General features: G+C 51.1%; 3 protein-coding genes and 1 long non-coding RNA gene across 5 annotated transcripts; 2 read left to right on the top strand and 2 right to left on the bottom strand.

The window, feature by feature from the left end:
• Positions 1-5,540: 5,540 nt before the first annotated feature.
• On the top strand, positions 5,541-7,888 carry LOC105730611 (uncharacterized). The gene is made up of 3 exons (XR_001110522.2): positions 5,541-6,011; positions 7,232-7,334; positions 7,704-7,888. It is a non-coding gene; the product is annotated as an uncharacterized LOC105730611 (long non-coding RNA).
• A 2,093-nt stretch (positions 7,889-9,981) lies between these two features.
• Positions 9,982-12,356, bottom strand: HOXD8 (homeobox D8). Of its 2 annotated transcripts, none has more exons than XM_012471939.2 (2): positions 11,771-12,356; positions 9,982-11,414 (listed from the first exon to the last, which is right to left on the bottom strand). In XM_012471939.2, exons 1-2 carry the CDS (start codon positions 12,354-12,356, stop codon positions 11,119-11,121), a joined length of 882 nt encoding a protein of 293 aa, XP_012327362.2. In that variant the 3' UTR covers positions 9,982-11,118. The 2 variants fall into 2 exon arrangements, with proteins under 2 accessions (XP_012327362.2, XP_012327363.2); XM_012471940.3 differs by having other exon boundaries at positions 9,982-11,411.
• On the top strand, positions 12,063-14,875 carry LOC135273580 (myb-related transcription factor, partner of profilin-like). Its single transcript, XM_064372767.1, has one exon. It carries the CDS (start codon positions 12,063-12,065, stop codon positions 13,086-13,088), a length of 1,026 nt encoding a protein of 341 aa, XP_064228837.1. The 3' UTR covers positions 13,089-14,875.
• A 2,850-nt stretch (positions 14,876-17,725) lies between these two features.
• HOXD9 (homeobox D9) lies at positions 17,726-20,032 on the bottom strand. The gene is made up of 2 exons (XM_012471905.2): positions 19,048-20,032; positions 17,726-18,701 (listed from the first exon to the last, which is right to left on the bottom strand). The coding sequence occupies exons 1-2, from the start codon at positions 19,847-19,849 to the stop codon at positions 18,460-18,462; spliced, it is 1,044 nt and encodes a 347-aa protein (XP_012327328.1). The 5' UTR covers positions 19,850-20,032; the 3' UTR covers positions 17,726-18,459.
• Positions 20,033-21,757: the final 1,725 nt, after the last annotated feature.

The following is a 21,757-nucleotide window of genomic DNA, read 5'->3' as shown; positions in this document are numbered from 1 at the left end:
GGCTGCTGTTGGTCTTTTGCTTTCTTATCCTGCCCTAGATTTTAAGAGATTAAGGAGGGCCCTTGCCCTGGGGTTGTAGGAGAACAAGAGGAACAACCAGCCCAGTGGGTGTGACTGACAGGACAGGGTGGTGATGGAGAAGGTGACTGCAGGAGCTGGATCAATGGGCCTGCTCTTGGGAAAGACCTGAAGCCGTCTATCTGTGGGAGTCGAAGATGTGCCTGTGTGGGTGTGAGAACTCCCCTCCCTGACGCCGGCCCACTGAGGAGCTAGGGCCACTTTCTGCCTGGGTGTAACCCTAAACATTTAGGTGCCAGACACTGAGACCCAGCGGGCCAGAACTATGTGACCCACTACAGCAATAGGTTAGGTCCCAGAACTATGTTCTCCTGAGTCTGCTACTTACTGTGTGTTCAAACCTGTTTTGTCCTCCATAGAATTCAAGAATTTGGTGAGTGAACCAGGTGTCTTTTGCTCTAAAAGTCTAGGCCTGATTACTCAGCAAAAGGGGGATGGATAATAAGAAATATATATGTAATGAATACTTGGTATGTGCCAAAACTGGTTTAAGTACTTAACCAGTGAGTTAAAGTATGTAAAGCAGTTAGTGCCTGACATATAGTAGTGCAAGTAAGGAAAAATTCTCATAGAAACTCTTGAAAGTACTCTTATCCCTCCTTTTCAAAGAAATTAACAGGTATAGAGAGTTGCAGTACTTGCCTAAGGTCACACAACAGGTAAGTGGTACCATGGCAGTCTGAACCCAGAACTGCTGTCTTTGAAATCTCCAACCCAAAAGTAAGGGATCCATGGCTCCTTCCCTAAAATGGGAGAAAGTACTCAGCCCATAGGGTGGTGACATGAAAAACACAACCCTGGGTGGAACCCTAGGAGCTCTGGGGGATGCCTAGTTGTAGAGGTAGAGGGAACTTGATCTTTGGAGAACAAATAATCATTAAAGGAGTGGGAGAAATAATAGACCAGTGGTTCTCAAACATAAGCTTGCAGCCTAACTGCCCTGTGGGGAGGAGTGCTTACAAAATGCATGTCTCTGGGTATCATATCTGGATATTCTGATTCAGTAGGTCTGGGATAGGACCCAGAAACTTGCATTATAAACAAGAGATTTGATGCAGGTCTTCACTGAGAATCATTGCCCTCGAGAAGGGTGGGGGCGGTAGTGGAGCAAAAGACTGCATTGCTAAAAGATAACAGAGGATCAGTGGGATTGGGTCAGAGCATTATTTAAGTAAGGTGTCGCTGGCTCCTGAAGCTGGTGCGAGAAATGCCCAATGGAGCCCACAAAAGGCCTGAAATGAGCGAAGTGGTGGTAGAAGGGTGGGTGGGTGGGTGGTGTGAAGTAGACATGAGCATCTGGCTAGTTCTCTCAAGCTGCTGAGCAAATAGGATTTAGGATTTACCCAAGCTCTAAGAGTCTCCAGTGATTCCCAGGAACCAGGCCCTGTTCTAAGTGAGGAAAGGCAAGGCCCATCAGCCTGTTCGAGGTGGCACTAAAGGATGTGCTTTTCAAGTCTGTCCATTCTGGGTACCAGGAATCCGGGCCAAGGTAAACGGCAGGAGGGAGGGGCTGGTTGGGATCCGAGGACTGGGCGCAGCTTGCCCCACACAGGATTCAAGGAGCGCAGCACGAGGAAATCGCGCCCCCTCTGGGAGGGTGGAGAAAGCGAAGTGGCCCGCCAACCCGGAACGGCCCTAGGCTCCCTGGCCTCGGAGATGCTTCCACTGCCGATCTGGCGAAGGAAACCCCTGGGGCTGGGCGCAGCACCGTCGACCCTAGTTCGAGGCCTCACACACTTTGAGCGCGGAGGTAGAGGGCGGGGGAGAGGGAGGAGCGAGTGGCGAGCCCTCCGCTCCCGCCCTCCCGGCCCGCCGCAGCCGGCGAGACGCTTGTCCTACAGCGCCTCCTCCTGGACGAGATGCTAGACAGCAGAGCAAGGAGACCACCAGCCCCTGAAACCTGAGGCAGGGACTTCGGGCGGGCCGAGGTCTCCACGCACCAGCGGCTCTTCCTACAATGTCCCCTGGGGCGGCTGGAATGAGCGAGAGGGCCCTGAGGCTGCCTCTCATCCCCTACACCCCACCCCAGCACAGACAACAACCCCGTCGCCCAGAGGCGCTCGTCCCCCATTAATTAAGCGAGCCCAGGCGGAAGAAGCCCTTGTTTGTTCATTTATTTGACTGCTCTTAGCCGAGCCGCTGCCACCCCCCCGCCCTTCCCCAGATCCCTCGAACGTGCTGTGCTGGCGTAACAGAATCCGGGGATGGTCGAGCTGAAGGACTGGCCTGAAGTTTGGCTGTTTGAGCAGGCGCCAGAAGGAAAGGCCTTTTCCCAAAGCAGTAGCACCAGGCTGAAAAAATATCTAGACCCTTCCCCGAGGGTCAAATATATACTATATGATATATGCGTGTGTGTGTGTGCATGCGTGTGTGTGTGTATATATAACAACTGGAAAGAAGAGTATTTCCTTTGGCCCCTATCTCGTATTTGCAGCCTGTGTCTAGCATACAGATTTAAATTGGGGTGAGGTGATAAGTCATGATGATTGGAAATGCAGCCAAAGGTCGAACAGTTCAGCTATACAGGGAAGGCTGAAATAAAGGCAAGATGAGTAGCGAGCCTTGACTAGCGAGCCTTGGCCGAGGGGGAATGGAAAGATCGGGTGTACCTTCCTGCTCGAGTCCACTCGCCCACTCCCCCAACCCGCGCTTGGCCGATGGAATCCCCGGGCTGGGTCGTTTCACTGCACATGCGCTGGATGCCTGGTGCGCGTGTGTACGGAGGGTGCTGTGAGGCCCTGGGCGGTGCGGGAGGCGGGCACTGCGCAGTGCGGATGAGGCACCGCGCGCCGCTTCTAGGCCTGGATGCAGAGGAGCTTGAGAACCTCATCTCAAAGAAGCAGGAAGCATACTTTTCTTTTTCTGGAAAACCTGTATTAAAAGCCTCAACTGTCCTTTCTGATTTGCAAACCCTATTCCGCCGAACAAGCAGCATCTCCTCGTTGCCAATGAACACTCTAAACGTTGTCATTGGATCAGAAATGTCACATCTAGGGCACTGCTTCCCCTGAGTCGTTCTTCAAGGCGGGGAAAACCACCCTACATCCAGAGAGCACAACTTCTCCCTTATTCTGCAAAACTATGAAATCTAAAGGACCAGTCCCTAGAAAGAGGGCATCTGTTCACGCCATTTCAGAAAACATGACCCTAAATTGAATTTCAGTTGGAATTCTGAGTTCTTGGTGGCTTCTTCCCAGCTTCCGGTGCCCCCGCATCCCTACTCCGCTGCCTGGTCGCCGCACTGCGGCAAGGCCGTAAATACCTCTAACAGCTGCCTGCCAGCCCAGGGTGAAATACTGTCTTTGTTCGATTTCCCTAGGCTCTCGGGTTCAGAAAACAGAACTCTGGCGAAATGTATTTATTTGTAGAAACATCTGACGGGAAAATACGCTTCGTTTTCAGCCCTCGTGGTTGGCTACATTTATCATTGCGAGCTTCGCTTTCTCCTGGTCCTCGAAGAGATCTCAAGCCCAGCTCATGGCCTGACCCGTTGTCACCAAGGCCGGGACATGATATCGGCTCCCTGATCTATACGAGGACAGAGGTTTGGGCCAAGGACGCTGCGAGTTACACTTCCGGGCTTCTCAGCTCTTAGGGTCCCAGCGTTTTAAAATTTCGTTTTGTTTTGTTTTGTTTTTTTGTTAGGTTAACAGAAACAATGGGGTTATTTCCGCCAGTGGCAACAGCACGAACTAGTCTCCTTGTGGACTAATGGCCCAAGTTCCTGTGATTTGCGGATTATTTCCCTTAGATGCAATCGACCATTTCGTTCCAATAAGAATTAATGCTACCACGGGGCTTACAAAGAGCCCTTCAGTCTTCCACATCTGCCCATGACATCAACCTGTGCTGTGTAATCCGACCAGCAGCCAACCCAGGTTTTCAGTTACCCAAGCGCGCTAGGCTACAGAACCCAGGGAAAAGCAATGAAGCTCTGAACCTAGAGCTTGGCCATCAGGGCCACACCCCCACGCCCCACTTGGGTCCCATCCGATCTAGGGACTCTTCCTGTTCCGGATCTACCCGGCAGGGCCTAGAAGCCATGATCCAGGTGCCTGCTTTTCAATGGGGAATATCTTTTTACTCCGATCAAAGAATTATCTCAAAGGCCATTGAACTGTAGTAGAGAAATAGTTACAAAATACAAACACTCCAAATTAAAAACCAAATCACACAAGTTTCTTATTTGTAAGTGATCAGAGTTAGTGATCCAGGAGAATTTGCAGGCATCAACTGGCCACAAGTCGTGGACCTCCATTTTGAAATAAGCATGATTCCATCATTAATTAGAAAAAAAAAATTTTCACAAAGATGACATTTTTTGTTGTTGTTGTTCAGAAACGCTTTTAAGGCCAATGCTGTTACATTGGAATTTTAAGGGAAAAATAAGTTAGGATTTACCACTGGGTGCTTTGGGGACCATACCCTCGGCTTGCGCAGGCCAGTCTCATGCGCAATGCGGCAGATTGTCTATAGGTTTCATTTCACAATGTTCATGAGGGAATAGGCAATAGGATTTGCGAACTGCATCCTCAATTGCCATTCAAAATCAATGGGAGAAAATAGCTTTTTTCCTTCTGCAAAGGATTTTCTTTTATGCATATTGTTTCAGTTCAGTAGTTTTGAAGTCAAGGGAAGGATGTTGCAATGTAATATTTATTGGTAGGCAAAAAAAAAAACAAAAAACAAAACAAAAAAAAAAACACAGAGAGAGAAACCTATCAATACATTTAGAAAGCAAAAAGATCTACTCTTTTCCTACTTTGGCAAATAAGAAACACACGATGTTTGAACACAGAGATGCCTTGTATTTCTGAAAGACCTATTGGGTTTTTTCCAAGACCTGCACCGGATATTCTGATACCATTACCTCCGAAAACACGCATTCGTTTTGCGATATAAAGTAATCCAAATTAACCTGACAGATTATCATATGTGGGAAGAACCTATCTTGAGTTGTTTAAAAATTTCTCTAAGAACTAGAGAAAAATTTAAAAATATTTAAAATTCCATCTTATACAACACAAGGCCCAATAAACCATCAACCATAGAAATAAACCAGCATCAGTCACCAAAGCCTAGATTCAAACACCAAGCACATCCTGGGAACACAGAATTCACCCCACCCCCACCCAAGCCCCAACCCTCAAAAAACACCTGTTAGCCTCCCAGGTACCACCGTAAAAACCACAGCTCTAAATAAAATGCCTTTAGTGACCCCCAGCAAAGTGCAGATGTTCAGGAGTAACCCGTTTACACACTTTCCCAAGGTGGGATTGAGGGGCTCTCCATCTAGGCAGTGGGATCCTGTCTGTGGCTACCCGTTTCTCAGAATCTCTGGAGGAAATACTATTATCCCCTTAGACTTCTGAAGCTAGCTGGACCCCACCCGGGGCCCCAGGGGACGCCCTAACAACGAAGTGATTGGGGGAAGGGGCTTAGACAACGACCCCTAGTTCCCCGGGAAATGTAGGGGAGCAGCTGGACTCCCCGAGCTGCCCAAGGGGGTCGGCGCCCTAGGCTTCTTGGTGGCATGCTGGGGCGCGGGGAGGAGGGGACTCTTACCCGAAGGCTGCCTTGCTGCAGGCGGCGGTCGGTCCGGGCGGCTGCTGTAATCCACTAGGCGCTGCCCCGAGGCGTGCACTCTCGGCAGCAGGGACCCGCTCATGTTGGAGAAGAAGCCGCGTCGGAACCGCGCGGCTGTAGTCGCCCCGAGCAGGCCAGTTGCTCCCGGCAGGCGGTATCGGCGCCGGCGGGGGGCTCGGCGCCTAGGGCCCCTTCCAGGCCCTCCCTCCCCAGGCTCCCCACCAGCTCCAGAGGTGGTAGCGGTGCACACCGAGTGAGAGGCGGTGGGGCCAGGGCGGGAGCCGAGGCTGCCGCGGACTCAGCAATCCCGCAGCCGGCGACTGGAGCCCACCTCTGCAGAGACAAAGGTTAGAAAAAGAGGGGGTGAGGCTCTGGGACAGCAGAATGCGGGGGGAAATTCGCCTGGGAAATCAGGAAAAAGGCCGTGAAGGCGAGCGGCGCCTGCACATGACCAGCCGCAGCCAATGACGACCGCAAATAGGTCATAAAAAGGTCTATTACCAAGTTGTAAATTTTCTTCAAACAAAAAGGAATTTACTGCAATTCCTTGCGGATTTTGCACATACAGCTCGCAAGCGCCATGTTTTTTCCTCTCTTGCTTTCTCTCTCCCCCGCCTCCTCTCTTCCTTCTTCTCCTCCTCCTCTATCTTTCTCTCCATTCTCTCTCCTTCCTCCCTCCTCTTTCTTTCTCTGTTCCTCTTCACCTTTCCCTTTTTTCTTCCCTTCGTGGTTCTTCCCTCCCTCCTCCACTTCTCTTTCTCTCTTTTTCTAGGAATTATATGTGTGTGTGTGTGTGTGTGTGTGTGTGTGTGTATGTGTGTGTGTTCTTTTCTTTGGTTTGGCTCAAAACCTCTGCGCAGTTGGCCATTGTGAAGGAGGGAAAATGAACTCAATGTACTGCTCATGCTCTGGGGAAGCGATCCCCACAGCAACATCCCTCCATTTCTTACCCTGTGCCAGGCACTTGGCTTCTCCTCCTCTCCCCTCAGGAAGAGGCCTGTCCCCAAAGCCAGTCAACCACTTTCGGTTTTCTCCCCTCCCACTCATCTCCTTGTAAGCTAGCCCCAGTGATCTTGGGAAGAAAACCCACCCGGTCTCTGCAGGCCAAGAAAGTGTGCCCCCCTCCACTCCAACGTAAATTAGGGTCCCTCCCATTCCCTGGAGGTTCTGCCGTAGGATAATCACCAACCAGCTTAAAGGCTGGAAATGGTTTTAGGTACTTGTCAATCTCACCGAAATATCCTTTTGAAAGCCCACTGCCTGGTCTTTCTCCACAGAAACATCTTTCTGGACAGACAGGATGGTGGTTTCTGGATTCCTTCTGAAACTCCTTGGTCTACGTCCCCCTCTAAGAACAATTCTCATTGTTATGGAATTTAATTCTAGTTCTTCCCTCTCTCCTTGACCCCAAATGTTTCCCCATTGAAAAATTTGTTCAATGCAATACTGAAAAGAAAAGGGGTAACATTTGTTCAGGAAAAGAGTGACTTCCTCAGATCAGCCTAGAAAAAAGAATAATTCCTTTTCCTCGAATGCTGGTGTCACATTCCCTTTATATTTTTCACAGGAACTACTCTGGAGAACGCCCCCTGAAGGTAAATGTCCTTGGCTGGCCTCCAGATTCCCCTCATGGGCGTAGCCATCCAGCCTTCAGAACCTGCCTGAAAGAGGTATCACCACCCCCCATCCTATTAAAGACAGTATCTTTGGACTTACAATACTATGTTACAAATATTTACATTGGATATCTGTGTATAAGTTCTCTGCTATTAACATCCTCACACCCAGTAAGTACCTAAGTATATGTGGACTGAAGCAGGAAGCAGCACAGCACCCTCTGGAGCAGGCCATTTGTTATCCCTTGAAAAAGTTCTGATGACCTTGGATGTTTTTGATTAAAGGACTTTTGCTGCCATCTGTCAGCAAAAGTCATATTCTTTCTAGAAAAAAATCCAGTGGGCCCTAACTTTGCTGGAGGGAACTGCAGTAGCAGCCAGCGTCAATTAAAATGTTCTCTCTCCTTCCATGTTCACCCCCAGATGCCCAAGGATTCAGCAAACACCGGGGAAGCAGAGAACACAAGCTTGGATGTGAAATAGCACTACCTTCTGTATTGCAGAAGAAAACAATATTTTAAATTACACAAGCAGATGGGGCTTGTTGGGCCCTCACAAGCCCAGAAGGCTTCATACTGGGCCCTCACAAGCCCAGAAGACTTCACACTGGTATACTGGTGTGTGTGTGTGTGTGTGTGTGTGTATGGAATTGAGCAAATAACTTGTTCAATTCCAAAATTTTCTGAGAAGTAATCTCAATAGTCAATTTGCCTGATTATCCTCTCCCTGTCTTACCCAAATAAAAGCAGAGCTTTACTACTCTCCTTTTCAGCTTGGGGAATGAGGACCGTGAAGAGACTTTGCACTGAAAAAGCAGGCATATTTGCATTTTCTCCACTTGTGTGGAGGTAAGCGATGTACTGGGCTTTGTGGAACCTCACAAAATGGCATCCTCGAACTGACTTCTCTGAAAACCACTGAGACCCACACCCTCTTTTGTATGTTTCTGGTCGTTGCAAACCAAGAGCCTAAATCACTCAGAAGGCCTGGTTCTTTCATTCAGCATTAACATTGGAGAGTACTATTTTTCTCTAAACCGTTTACAGACCTCTCCAGGCAGACTGCCGCAGTCCAGGGCTGAAAAGTGCTGCCTGGGATGGCAAAGCATTCTCTGAAGGTTTATGCAAATTTCTGCAGCAAAAAAATGTTTGCTTGTTGCCTCAACGCTCTGATGTTGACACATTTAAGCCAATTAGAAGGGCACCTTGTGCGCAAGTCACTGCCAGTCTGTCTGCACCAAACACCATAATGGGGGTGGGGATGTCTAGTCAGTGTAAGAAGGAAGGTGGCGAGTGTGTGTGTGATGTGTAATTCCCCAAGGTCTTTATTTGAACACAAATCTATGCTCTTTCCTAGCTACAAAAGGAAACATTTACCTACAATTATAATCAACACTCTGGGCATGTGTGTAAGCTATGTATACATCCAAATTTATATTCTAAAATACACCAGCTATTGCAACAGTCTTTGTCTGTACATGAGCTATGAATTTACCATGGATTAGGGGGCCAGTGGGGCCAGAAGGTACACTTCCAGACCAGCACAGAATGCTGAAGAAATGACATTTTTACCTACCCTTCCTTCTTTGATTTCCATACCCACCCATACATTAGGGCTCCCACGTGACAGTCTTGCCCAAATCATTTCAAGGTTCTAAAAGCATTTGATGAGCATCCTTGAGCAGGAGACAGCCAGTTTTGCTAATATACAAAGGAGTCCCAAGTCCCTTAAATCCATGGCAGCTGGATTTCAGCCAGCACTGGTCTTTGGATGGTTTACACTGGAGGCTGTTCCCCAGCCTCTTGGCCCTTGGTATCCTTACTCTGTATCAGCCGACAGCAGAGTCTCAAGCAGTGCACAGAGCAAAACATTCTCAAATCCAGCATATGCATTTACAGCTGTCTCTTGGAGTGCAAATGTTTTAAGTCTTGGGCCACGTGTGACTTAAAATTATCTTTCTTGATTCAGGTTGGACAATGTCACAGCCATCACTTCTTTCCAGCATGGAAAGCCAGGTAGTGCTTTCCTTCTGACCTGGCCAGTGGCAACATTTCTGTGGCCCAGGAAGCCACAGGCAAACGGCCCAAAAAAACCCGATGGGGTGACCCTGGCCCAAAACTATAGGATTCCATTTTCTTACCTATGTAATAAAAGCAACTCTGGAAATAAAAATGTACCCCTTTGAAAACAAACATGGTTAGAGAAAGCAGAGAGCTCTTTGATGACCACCTGATAAAGGTGCTTTCCCTTTTTCGGGAATAAATGTTACTTTACTTGAATCTCTCCTCTATTTTCCCTGCTCCTCTTCCCTGCCCCCCACTTTCCCCTGTAAAATGGCAGCTGCAGGAGCAGCCTCCAATGGAAAATGGATATCTTGTTAATAACAGATGCCAAAACCCAGCATCAACACTGGCTCAGTGGAATAAGCTGTGGTGTAACCTGGACTCTGGGTCGTCTCCCACTGGGCCTACAACTTGAGTCCTTTAAGAGGTTCAAAGATTTCAGAGTATCTTAGCAAGATTATTTAGAGCAAGATAGACTAGCCAGCCCTCTCAGAAAGAGAAGGGGCCCCTGCAGCATTTTTTTTTTTTTTTTTAACAGCTCGAGATGTGTGTAACTCCACCCCTTTCTTATTAAACAGAAGCCTTGTGACTCAGGGAAAACGGGTATTTGCGGCGCTCAAAGACACTAACTCTAGAAAGACATTCATTTCTTTATTAAGGAGCTAGAGACATTCTGGAGTGGTTGTTTACACTCAGATTTTTCTGCGTTTCCTCTCAGGGCTTGTTTCAAATAGGTGAAGCTATTGCTTTTCTGAAGAACAGCAGAGGATGTACCAACTGACGTCGCACACAGCAAGCTGGTTTAAAACCAGCAGGCGAACAAAGCGAAGGCAATATAAATACGGCATCTACTGAAAAAAAACGGAACACAGCAGCAGCCACGGCATACAGAGCTAGAGATTTCAGGCGATTACAAGGGCGGTTCAAAACGAAAGCAAGTTAAGAAATGAGATGCATTCTACAAGGCGACTTGCCAGAGTGAAAAGTTAATGAGTAAAAATGTCATAATTAATTTTTTCAAGTATTTATTCACTCTAGATTATTTAATTTGTATGGACTATAGAAAAATAATTATCAACTTTGACATTGTCTTAAACTCTTGTCACTGGCCCAATCTTCTCCTGAAGTTTAAGGAAGCTGCAGAGCTGGACTACACGTTACACTCTTCAGCTAACGTGTGCTTTCATATATTTGGCCCAGCCTTTTCCCCGAGATATTATATTTAGAAAATACACAAAGAAACTTCTTAGGAGTAAACAAAAGGCACCCGAACCATTCATTATAAAAGAAAGAAGAAAAAAAATCCATAAATAATGCATTGTAATCAAATAATATAAAGTAAATATTCTGCAGACATAATTTTTTAAAAAAATTAATAGACTCCTTTTAATTTACTCACCATAAAGATTAAATGTTCAAGTGCACTTGTTTGATTAATAAAGCATTTTATATTCAATTATTAAATGCTAATCATTAGGAAGTTTACGTTGTTCAGGAAAATCACCAGCTCAGACATTAAAAACCATTATAAAAATATAGCTACAAGGTCAGTATCAAATTACCCTTCCATAGGACAGCTCAAGGACTACTATGTGATACTAGAAACTTTTTAAAACACCCAAATCCCTCTCAAAGCGCAGAAGCCTCAAGAGCAATGATATGAAGGTAGCTTGAAACACAGGTAAAGTCTTTTTCAACAAAGAAAATAGGTGGTGTCCACAGCATATGGTGATCATTAGTTTTAATAGTCTGTGGTAAAATTTTAAAGGTAGAAGTTAATTTGTCGGGCCTTCGGCTATGTCTTCCTCCAGCTCTTGGGCTTCCTTTTTGGTTTCCCCGTCCTTCACCTCCTGCCGGGAAACGGGAAATTTATCCTTGTTGTTTTCCTTTTTCCATTTCATTCTCCTGTTCTGGAACCAGATTTTTACCTGTCTCTCCGTGAGGGCTAGGGCGTGGGAAACCTCGATTCTTCTTTTCCTGGTCAGATAGGGGTTAAAAAGAAATTCCTTTTCCAACTCTAGAGTTTGGAAGCGACTGTAGGTTTGTCTTCCTCTTCGTCTACCAGGAGCTGCTGATTAAAACAAAAAACAGGAGAAATAAACGTTTTAAAAATGTAATGGTGGCTCTGCATGTTGCTGGAGGTTTGTGGAACGAGGGGCCTACAGGCTCCGATATATATAGGGTGTGCAAGCAAGAGGGGCAGAGAGAAGGTCCTCACAATTATTCTGTCCCTATCATCTTTACATGGTTTCTACTTTTTTTTTTTTTTTTTTAAAGTCTGTATTACTTTATGAATAAGAGCCACTGTGGCTACAGAAGAAGGAAAAGGAGGGGGAGACGGAGAGGGACGGGGAGTTTTAAAGCCCGAACGTGAGATGAAAGCAGATTTCTCCCCCTCTCCCCTTAAAAAAAAAATTGCATCCCAACCTTGTGGTCTCATCCAGGGAAACATTTGAGAAGGAGACGAGCTCTGATTTAAGTGGTCTGGGTCCTCGCCAATATTACCACTGGACGATTTACAGTCAGGATATTGTACCAGCTCGGCCTCTTGCTGGGTCGTAAAAATCGGCTGTCTCTGTAAGTTATCGTATCCGTAAAACTTCGCGGGCTCCCCGTGACAAGCAATCCCGCCGCAGGGGGGAGGCGGCGGCGGAGGCAGAGGATGCGGAGGAGGAGGGGGGGCGGCCTTGTAGGCAGCGGCCGGGCTGCCCCCGTCGGGATGAAAGTAGTCCTGGCCCGGGCCGCCCTCACCGCCGCACCCCGGCCCGGAGGGCGGCGGGGACGGGTGCGGGTGCGGGTGCGCGTGCGCCTGCGGGTGCGCGTGCGGGAAGCCGGCGGCGCTGTTGCCATAGAGCTGCAGGGCTGCTGCGGCAGCGGCGTGACGGCCGCCGACCTCGGGCGCAAAGTGACAGTCGTAGTAAGTGGGATTGATGGCCTCGCCCGCCGCCGCCGCCGCCGCCGCGGCCGCCGCCTTGTACTTGGAGTACAGCGGGTTCACGAAGTACGAATTCATTGGGGCGGCGGCGGCGGCGGCCCGGGCGGTGCTAAGCAGGCAGGGAGCGCGCCTCTGCTCGGCCGCACTGCCGCGGGGGCCTCTGGGGCGGCTGCTCTCGCCGCCTGGGCCGCCGGGCTACGTCAATGCTGCCGCCCGCGCGCCCACGTCGCTTCTGAGGCCAGGCAGCCGCGGGCGCTGAGCTACTGGGCGCTCATGCCCGGCTACTGCGCCCGCCGCCTCGGCGTCGCGCCGCCTCCCTCGCGGGTCGCGGGGCCTCGCCCAGCCCCCGCACGCCGCCGCCCTCCCGGCCTTTCCCGGCGCGCCCCGGCTCGGCCGCAATATAATCGCCGACGCCCCGGGCGACCTGCCCCGCTGCCTCCACTGTTTCCTCTCAGGCACCAGGAGGGCCTGAGCGCACCGGGACAAGAAAAAAAGTGCGCCGGCCCACGGGGACACTCTGGCCTCGGTTTACAAACCCCCGCTCTGGAGGGAAAAGAAAAAAAAAAAACCCTCTGCCCGCTGCCACCTCTCACCGCGCCCCCCCCGCGCCCTCTGCCCGCCACTCTCGCCCCCGCTGCCGAGGCTGCCGCCCCGGTGCGCACCGGCGAGACATTTTCGCAGCCGAGCACTGCACGGAGAAGCAGCGTGCCGGGGGCGAGGAACCCCGCGGAGGGATCCACGCGCACTTCAGTCGCTGCTCCCAACGTACGGAGCGCCGCGCCCGGCCCGAGATGCCTCCGCCGGCCTTAAAGGGGGCCGAAAAAACCGCACTGCCAAGGGCTCCTTATGCACCCGGGGCCGCGGGAACGCGGGCCGCAGCCGGCAGGGAGGGGGCGCGGCGGAGCCTTAGACTTGGGGGAGGCAAGGAGGCCACTCCCAGGAGGCTGCGAAGCAAATGACTCCCTCCCCGAGCTCCTAGGGCAGCCCAGCAGAGGTTGCCCGTGGCTTTTGCAGCTCTGGACACGCGGCAAAACCCAGGGAACGTGGACAAGAGGTGTGACGGACTGGACCGTGCATTTGAGTTGGGGCATATCGAAGTGGTTGGATTAAAAGCCGCTAGTGTGGCCCCAGATCCTGGCGTTATCAAATCAAATCAAAACCCTTCTTTTCCAGCCGAGTGGGCTGTGGAAATGAGATGTACATTTACTCTTGACGCACCGCATGCCTGGCCGAGGCTCCCAGGTTAATTGATATTTAATGGAAATCATGCCCATGAATATAGTTTCCATCATTTCACCCTTGATAGACGTCAGCACTGGGCGCAGAGGGAGGCTGAAGAATGCAGGAGGGGGCATTAGCCTTGCTGAGAGAGTGAATAGAAGAGCGGATAGAAACGTTCTGAGGCGGGAAAGGGGGCCTACGCTGGGGAGGGTGACATTTCCTCGGGCAGGAGGCGGCTCCCGGGTCTCAGCCCCAGCGCGCAGCGGACCAGGGCGGGCTGCGGTTCCTAGAGGAGCGCGGGGGGCCGACGCCCGCGAATCACCCCAGGAGGGCCGGCGTTCAGATCGCGCCGGTTCCAGGCAGCTGCAGGCGGCCCATCTTCTGCTAACGCTCCTTCCTCCGCCAAGCCTGTGAAATTACTGCCGAGAGAGCGCGCGGGCCTCAAAGTTACGAATTCTTACCAAAGCAGAGAAAGCGAAGGCTCAGCCTAGTTTGTGAGCAGTGATGAAGAAAAGCAGCCCGAGTCATGTGGGCCAGTCGAATGTGAATCGACAAAGTATTCCTGATTTTAGCAGCTCTCTCCAAAGCTCCCTGGCTCCCCACTCACTTCCAACCGCCTCCCACACTCTTCCTTTCCCTCTCTGCTCCAGTTTCAATGTCCAATAAATTCAGTGGTTATTTGTTGTGTGTGTGTGTGTCTTCTCCTCTCCTGCCCGGCCTTTTTCGTGGGCTCTTTGGATAACTGAGCCCCATTTCCTTCGGGATAGGTACAATGTCGTGAGGGCGCCAGGCCCACAGCCTTGGAAACAGACCTCGAAGGCGCCCCCGCTCAAGCTAAACGCACCACGCCGGCTTTCCACACCAAATGCAAATTTCCGAAAACCCCAGACGGCCTCTGAGACGCCGCAGGCCGGCGAGCGATTTCAGCTACCCCTCGCTTCTTGTGGGTTGGCCCAGCCTGCGAGCGCGATCCTGACGTGTGTCCGGGTGGACTGAAATATCGTTTTTACAAATGGAGAAAATGAAGTCGAGACGGACAGACGTAGTGAGGTGATAATGTCTGACTCAATTATTTCTACTGGGAATGACTGACAGTGGTTAAGGTAAAGGAATCGTTAATGAATCTGGAGATGATAAAGACGTGCTTTATTTAATTTTAAATTAGTAGGGAATGCAGAGTTGAGGTGGAGAGCAAGGGTTTCTTTTTGTTTTTTGTTTTTGTGGGTTTTTTCTGCTGGTTACTGCCAAGTATAATCACTTTCTTTAAATCCGAAGGCGAACGAACTGATTCTGACAGTTAAGGATTTGTCCTTCAATCTTGCAAATACCTAATGGAGATTATTATTGTCAATAAAGCCTTGGAGCTACCTTTGTAACTGTGCCCCTTTTTTCAGTTTGGCATATGTGTGTGTGTGTGCGTATTTGAGCCCTGGATAAATGAGAGGATTTTGGAATGGAATGGGGGAAAAATGAAAGAGAGAGCCAGGATCTCAACAATACCAGGCACCTTCTAGAACTGCGTGATTCCTTAGGGAAAAAAAGAAACGAACACCAGAAAATTCATTCATACATAGTCAGGCCAAATTTAGAAAACATTACAACACAACATTTCCTCTTTGGACAAAACAATTTTTAACATGTATTTAAGCATTCCGTTTATAATATGAGTAGAAAAAGAGCGCGATTACCTTAGTAAGCAAAGATCTATGCTTTTTACAGGTTTCTGTTTTGCTAGAATACATTATCATGTTTTGTAGGCTCAGCTGTGCCATAGTCTAAATTTTCTGAAGCACTGACTGAGCCAAAATTTTATGCCCAACAAACACGAAGAATTTACTAGTGCACCTTGTTTATTTTTGTTAAATTTATCCTAATTTGGAATTAAAAATAAGATTGTAAATATTTTTAATCAATACCTTCCTCCGCAGCAATTCAGGCTTTACGAGATCAGAAAGTGGAGCAACAGCGCTCTCTAGTGGCCAAATGCCACCTCCAGTCCACTGAATTTAACTTAACTTTTATTCATCTCAAACCAATTCTAATCTTGTTCTTTAGTTTGGGGCTTGGACTGCTGACACTAATAATGCTTCATTCCTGTGACTGTCAGCAAGTGAAGAGCAGCAAACAGGGGCTCCTGCATGCCTAGGGTATTCTAATGTGTGCTCCCGACAGCTTCCAGTAGTGCCTTTTCTAAAAGCTTTCAGCCCTTCTTTTGCCAGATACCTAAGGTCCCCATGCTGTAAGTGCCCAGCTGCGCCTTTTAAAACAATTATAGGACAGGCTAGATTTAACAAAACCTACAACTTTCTAAATATCAACTGCCAAGAGGCTTTTTCTTTTCCAGAGGAACCAGACAGTTTGGCAACCAAGAAATTACAGAAGTCAAGCATTGTTGTGTTTCATTTTTCTCTCACAGCTGTTGCTTTTAGGATTAAATCATGAATATTTGCTATTTTAACAGTGTAACTTCAATGCTTTGGACTCACTTAGCTGGGCGATTTTGGGGGGAATTGAAACTAAATCAAAAGCTTTTTGCTGGATCTCTGAGTGGCTGTCTGGAAAGTCCCTTTGGGTTTGTGTTCGTTTGAATTTCTACGGGCAATAAATGGGATTTTGAAAATGTGTATCAAAAGGCATTGAACTGAATTGACTGGGAATTTGACTATAACTTTTTTTTTAAATATGACTATTCAATTGGCTTAAGTGTTCCCTGTTAATCTTTTTACTTATCTTCAAAAGTGCTCTTGTCCAGTTTAGGTGTAACAATCATATTTTTAAAAAGTGAATAGACATACATCCCAACAATCTTTTTCCTTCAAAGTTTGGAGTGGAGGGCCAGAAATTCTTCTTAATAGGCATCCAACTTCATCTTTTCCCTCCAGCCACACTTCTGGGAGACTCTTACCTGGGTAAATGTCCTAAGATCACTAACCGCTGGACCCCCAAATAACAGGCCAATTTTTTTTTGTTTCCAAAGAACCAGCTAAACCGTGGTCATAGTTAAAATATTATAAAATCCCACCGCCTTAGGCTACTTCCAGCACCCGGTTTATTTCAATATCAGAAATTCATCACCTCTTCCTTCTTACATCTCTCATGTTTATTTCCTAGGTGCTCACACCTTACCGGGGGCTCCCATGCCCCTGCCTTCTTGGTCCAACGCAGTCTTGTTTATATTTTATTGTCTAGATTTTAAGAGCCAATTTTGTCTGCATTTTTCCTTTCCTCCCACAAACACAAACATCAAAATGAGATGGTTTCAAAGCAAAGTGCTGAGCCTGTCGTAAACTCATTACCTCCAGACGTCTGGCCGGCTAGATGGCTTTATGACACCTTGGCTCTTCCTGTTTTCAAAGAGCCCTAGGTACCGGGCTGACCACAGGGGCAGGGGTACGCAGCACCTTCTGCCGGATCTGAGCCTTGGCTTTCCCTCCCAGCCCCCTCTGCTTTTTCTTCGAGTCCCCTCTTTCATCAGGATCCCCCAAGATCTCTGCCACCGCCCCCACCTTCCGCCCAGCCCAGGCCACCCGGCGCCGCTGCCTCTTCGGACTGCAAAGGCTGTGCTCACCCGAACCCTCACTTACAATGACCTTCATTTTAGCCCCTGAATGCAGCCCCCAGAGGGCCAAGCTGGGGGCTAAACATACACAGAAGCTGGGTCGGGGGGAAGGGGCGGTGGGTTGGAGGTGGCTGGGGAGGAGAGCCTTGACCATTTTGATCGCTAAGGTCACTTTGGGGCTCTGGTGGGGAGGGGCAGAAGCTCACAGCCTGACCGGCTGGGACCTCTAGGAGCCAGCCAGCCTGGCCGAGCTGGAGGAGTTGCTCCAGAGTGCAGAGTTGGCTTTTCCCTTGTTTGGAAAGGGGTTTGGCGGTGTGGGCTCCAGGAGCCAGGGAGGGCTATGGCGCTTTGTACCCAAGCCCCAGCCTGAAAGTTCCTGGCTTCTGGGGCCTGCTGGCTCCTCTGGGCGCTGCTGGTAGGCTGAACTGTGCCCAAGCACGGAGTTCCCAGAGGAGCTGGAACAAGGCTTGGAGAGGCACCAACATCCCCCCAGGGTCTGTGCTTTAGGCCACACCTCCCCACACAAAGGGAAGCTCAGAGACACATCAGAGAGATCTGTCAGGTGGAAGGGCCAGGGATTTTTAACAACGTCTCCCTCCCAGGGGTGGAGGAGAAATATCCTGAGTGTGATATTTTGCAGAGAGGCAGAGAAAGCAGGCGCACAACGTTTAGGGCCAGCGTCTGGGCTCCATTGATCAGGTCAGCATTTATTAGTAGGAAGCAGTAACATTTACAACTGGTCCTCGGGCAGGAACTGGGAGAGCCACCACCCGCGGCCGCCCACGCGAGCCCAGCCCTCGGGGAAGAGAGCAGCACGTCCAATGCACTGAGGACGAAACCCCAACCCACCCGAGGCCCTGGGCTCCTCTCTAGGCCACACTGAAGATCTCCACCGAGGTGCCGCGGGCTCCCTGAGGAAAGGGGCTTTTGAAACTGTTGTGCAACCCGGCCGGGCTTCGGCAGGGGCTTGCAGCCGGGGTGTCCGCACTGTTGTCGCTCTGCCTTCATTCTTGGAATTGGGGTGCACTTGGCCCCTGTTTGGGCAGTGCTGGGGGTGGGGGGACTAAACTACAGAACTTTTCAGAAACATGGGGGACATTTACACAAGAGAGAGCTCCCCAAGCTAGCGTGCACTCACAAAATATAGCATTTCCTAAGGAACCAATGGAGCAGGAAAGGGAGGGTGTGGGATAGGGTGAAACCCCAAAGCCACTTGGTTTTTCCAACACATAAGCGAGCAAATAGAGTCCCCCAAATACCTCACAGAGACCAACCACACAGTCACTTCTACCTAAAAAAAAAAGAAGTCCAAGTCGTTGGAGAGTTTCTGGAAATCAAGCACCCACAAAGGAAAAAACAAAAACCGCTGCCTTTGAGCGCTCCGGCCAGCACCACACCGGGTCAGTCTCCTTTGGGGCATTTCTCTTTGCTCATCTTTTTCATTTTCATCCTACGGTTCTGGAACCAGATTTTGACCTGTCTCTCTGTTAGGTTGAGAATCCTGGCCACCTCGTAGCGCCGGTCCCGGGTGAGGTACATGTTGAAGAGGAATTCTTTCTCCAGCTCAAGCGTCTGATATTTGGTGTAGGGACAGCGCTTTTTCCGGGTGGAGCGAGCGTGGATCCAGTTCGCTGCGGGGTTGTCTACAAAGAGGGGGGTTTGGAGACGGGGAGCGAGGGGCGGAGAGGAGGCAGGGAGAGACGACAGGGTGGGGAAGAGAGGTCGTTAAATTAATTTCACCAAGGATGGCCGCTTTTCACAACTTGGGGGGAATTATCATAAAAGCCTTAATGTCCGCGCTCTGTTTACCGTACAAACCGAGCGCCCAGGGTACGTGGTTATGGGGAGCTTTTTTATGGATGCGTGTTGCTCGCCTAGGCTTGGGTAGGCGTCTAGACGTTTTTATAGGTTAGTAAAACTATCAGTTTTGCACATTCGAGCCTTACAGGTTTCAGCAATAAATCAGGGGGCAATTTCTTTTGCACTTACTTGGGTCAAGTTGCTGCTGCGGCGGCTGCGGATGCTGCTTCTCCTCCTCCTTCAGCGGGCAGCCAGGGCTCGGGTGGTCGCTGCAAGTAGAGGGCTCCGACGAGCCGCCCGTCCCGTTCCCGGCCCCGATCCCTGCCACGGGCGCGGTTCCTCCCACCGCCGCTGCCGCCTTGTCCCGCAGAAAAGAGTTGCACGAGAACTCGGGGCCGCTGCTCCCCTGGGACTCCCGGGCCGCGGAGCACTCAGTCCGTTTGGAGGAGGAGGAGGATAAGGAAGTGGAGGATGAGGTGGTGGAGGCGGCCGTGGCGGGGGCCGGTGCCGCTCGGGTTTCAGGCTTAATCCCGTAGTGGCGCCCGTTGGCTGGGCCGCCGGGGCCAGGGCTGGGACCGGGGCCCGGGCCGCCGCCTCCACCCCCGCCACCGCCACCGCCACCGCCACCGCCCGCACCGCCAGGGAAGCCGGGCAGCGGCTCCATCCAGGAGCGCACGTAGCGGCCAGGCTCGGAGGCAGAGGCGGCCAGGGGCGGCGGGGGGACGTACGGGTGGTAGAGGCCGCTCATCGCCGCCGCCGCCGGGGGCTGGGCGGGCACCGCGGACCACGAGGCTGAGAACACGGCCGATTTGGGGGCAAAACTACACGAGGCGAACTCGGCGGCGGCGGCGGCCGGGCTATCAGCCACACCTGCAGGCCGGCCCTGCGCGCCTGGCCCCGGCGGCCCGAAGCGCGCCGCGAACACCTCGTCGCCCTCATGGCCTATAAGCGAGTCCACGTAGTAGTTGCTGAGGGTGCCACTGGAAGACATTTTGAGGCGCCCCGCGCTCCCACCCAAGGTTACACTGTCCGCCGCGGAGCCGCTCCCCGCCGGCGCCCAAGCCGCCGACTAGTTCGCAGGCTGCAGCCTCCACCATTGGTCGCGCGGCCCACGTGATCATATTTACCAATACCGGGAGTAAATCAGTCCGCTAAACTGGGGGCTGCTGTGATTAAAAAAAAAAAAAAAAAAATCATCAACATAAGAGCCGCAATTAGAGCCTGCAGGCCCAGGTCCATGAGCCCGGCTCGGCCCGGCCCGCCCAGCGGCGGCCAAGACCACAGACGCGACCGCGGCCGGAGGAGGCGCTGGGGACTATTTGTTCGCTGCTTCTTGCGGCCCTCGGTCTTGCAGTCCAAGCTCCGGCGCTGGCTCCCCAGCTCCCGAGTCGCGGGCGGCGCGTCCAGGGCACACGGGGCGGCCGGGGGCGTGCAAGGCCGGGTGTCGCCCGAGGCAAGCGGGCCCTTGGGGGCGGCCCCTGGCGCCCGAGGGGAGCTGTTCTCCCCTCTCCTCTCTCCCTACCCAAACCCACCCCTCCTCACACATCCCCACACACACGCTCGCTCACAGCTTGTCGTGTTGTTTAAAACAGGTGGAAGACCTCTGTAATGATATTATGCCTTTCAATAAAAATTTTATGAGGTGTATTTGATTATAGATTAATGTGTCCCTAATAAAACGGACGGATGGAGCAGCTCAGTGCCCCCTCCCCCTGCCACACTCACACACGCCCGCGCGGCCACACACACCCCGACGTGAGGCTGGGCACACGCTGCGGCCCGAGGGGCGAGTCGGGCCGCCTGGCGCGGCGGTGGCGGACGCGAAGGGGCTTCTGCTGGCCCTCGGAAGGGCGGCCGGCCGGGCGAGTTGGTGCAGCACGGACAGTGGCGGCCACGGTGCCTCATCTTCTCCGGTGCTGCTGGAAAGGCCCTGGAAGAGAACACGCCACAAGGCAGAACCCAAATGCTAGAGCAGCCCGCTCCCGCCCGCCGCCCCAGCCCTGCCTCAGTGAGTCTCTCCAGGCAGGGCCGCTTCGCGCGGTTCGCACTTAGAGGCCTCAGAGGAGACTCCCAAAATGTCTAAAAATCTGGCCGAATGGCCAGGTCCTTGGGCCACTCCCTTCTGAATTTTTGTTCCCTCCAGAGGTGAGGTTAAGCAGCCTTGAATCTGAAGGAAATGCCCATTGTCACTCCCAAATCCATGGTACAAAGCCTCGGAAGCCCGGCTGGGAGCCGAGACAAAAGCCGCCGGGGCGCTGCCGGCGGAGGGCATGTTCCTCGTTCCACAAGTTGTCCAGCGCATCCTTGGAGGGCTCCTGGCCCACCTCCAGCCCCGAAAAGGAAGAGAGTAAATGGCTACTTATGGCCTGATTGATTACCTTTGCCAATAGCTTTCTAATTTTTGTTCCAGAGGGGATGCCTTTGCCTTGCAGCTCAGGCTTTCCTCCGAGACATGGCCCCCTAACAACAACTAATGGCGTTCCCCACACGCTCGGAGAAACGGCTAAGTCAAAATTACCCTCCGCCTGCCCAACCGGTGTTAGGTCTGGGGCAAACCTATTCCAATGTTTTCAATCTAGCATTGATTCCAAGCCCTCTCCCCCACCCCCAGGAAATGGCCCCCTAAAAGGGTTCTGCCTTGGAATGTTCCTGGTTTGGGGGAGGAAGTTAAAAATTCTGAAGGCCACTGTCCCAGAGACTCCCTGGATGAGGACTTAGAGCACCTAAATAGTTTGTTCTTAGGGAAATATTTAAAAAGGAAGAAATGGAAAGGACGTGTTTTGTGAAACTGCTGAAAGCTGTTTGAAACCGCAGGCCGGACCTAGGGTAACGAATTTTCTGTTCGCTTTTCCCCGAAAGGCCTCTCCTCCCTTCCCCCCTCCCCCAACAGGACTAGATA

The sequence above is a fragment of the Aotus nancymaae genome, unplaced genomic scaffold (genome assembly GCF_030222135.1).
Source record: "Aotus nancymaae isolate 86718 unplaced genomic scaffold, 86718_ANA_hifiasm-v0.15.2.pri h1tg000008l, whole genome shotgun sequence".
In the NCBI taxonomy this organism is placed as follows: domain Eukaryota; kingdom Metazoa; phylum Chordata; class Mammalia; order Primates; family Aotidae; genus Aotus; species Aotus nancymaae.
This window is presented reverse-complemented; position numbering and strand designations above follow the sequence as displayed.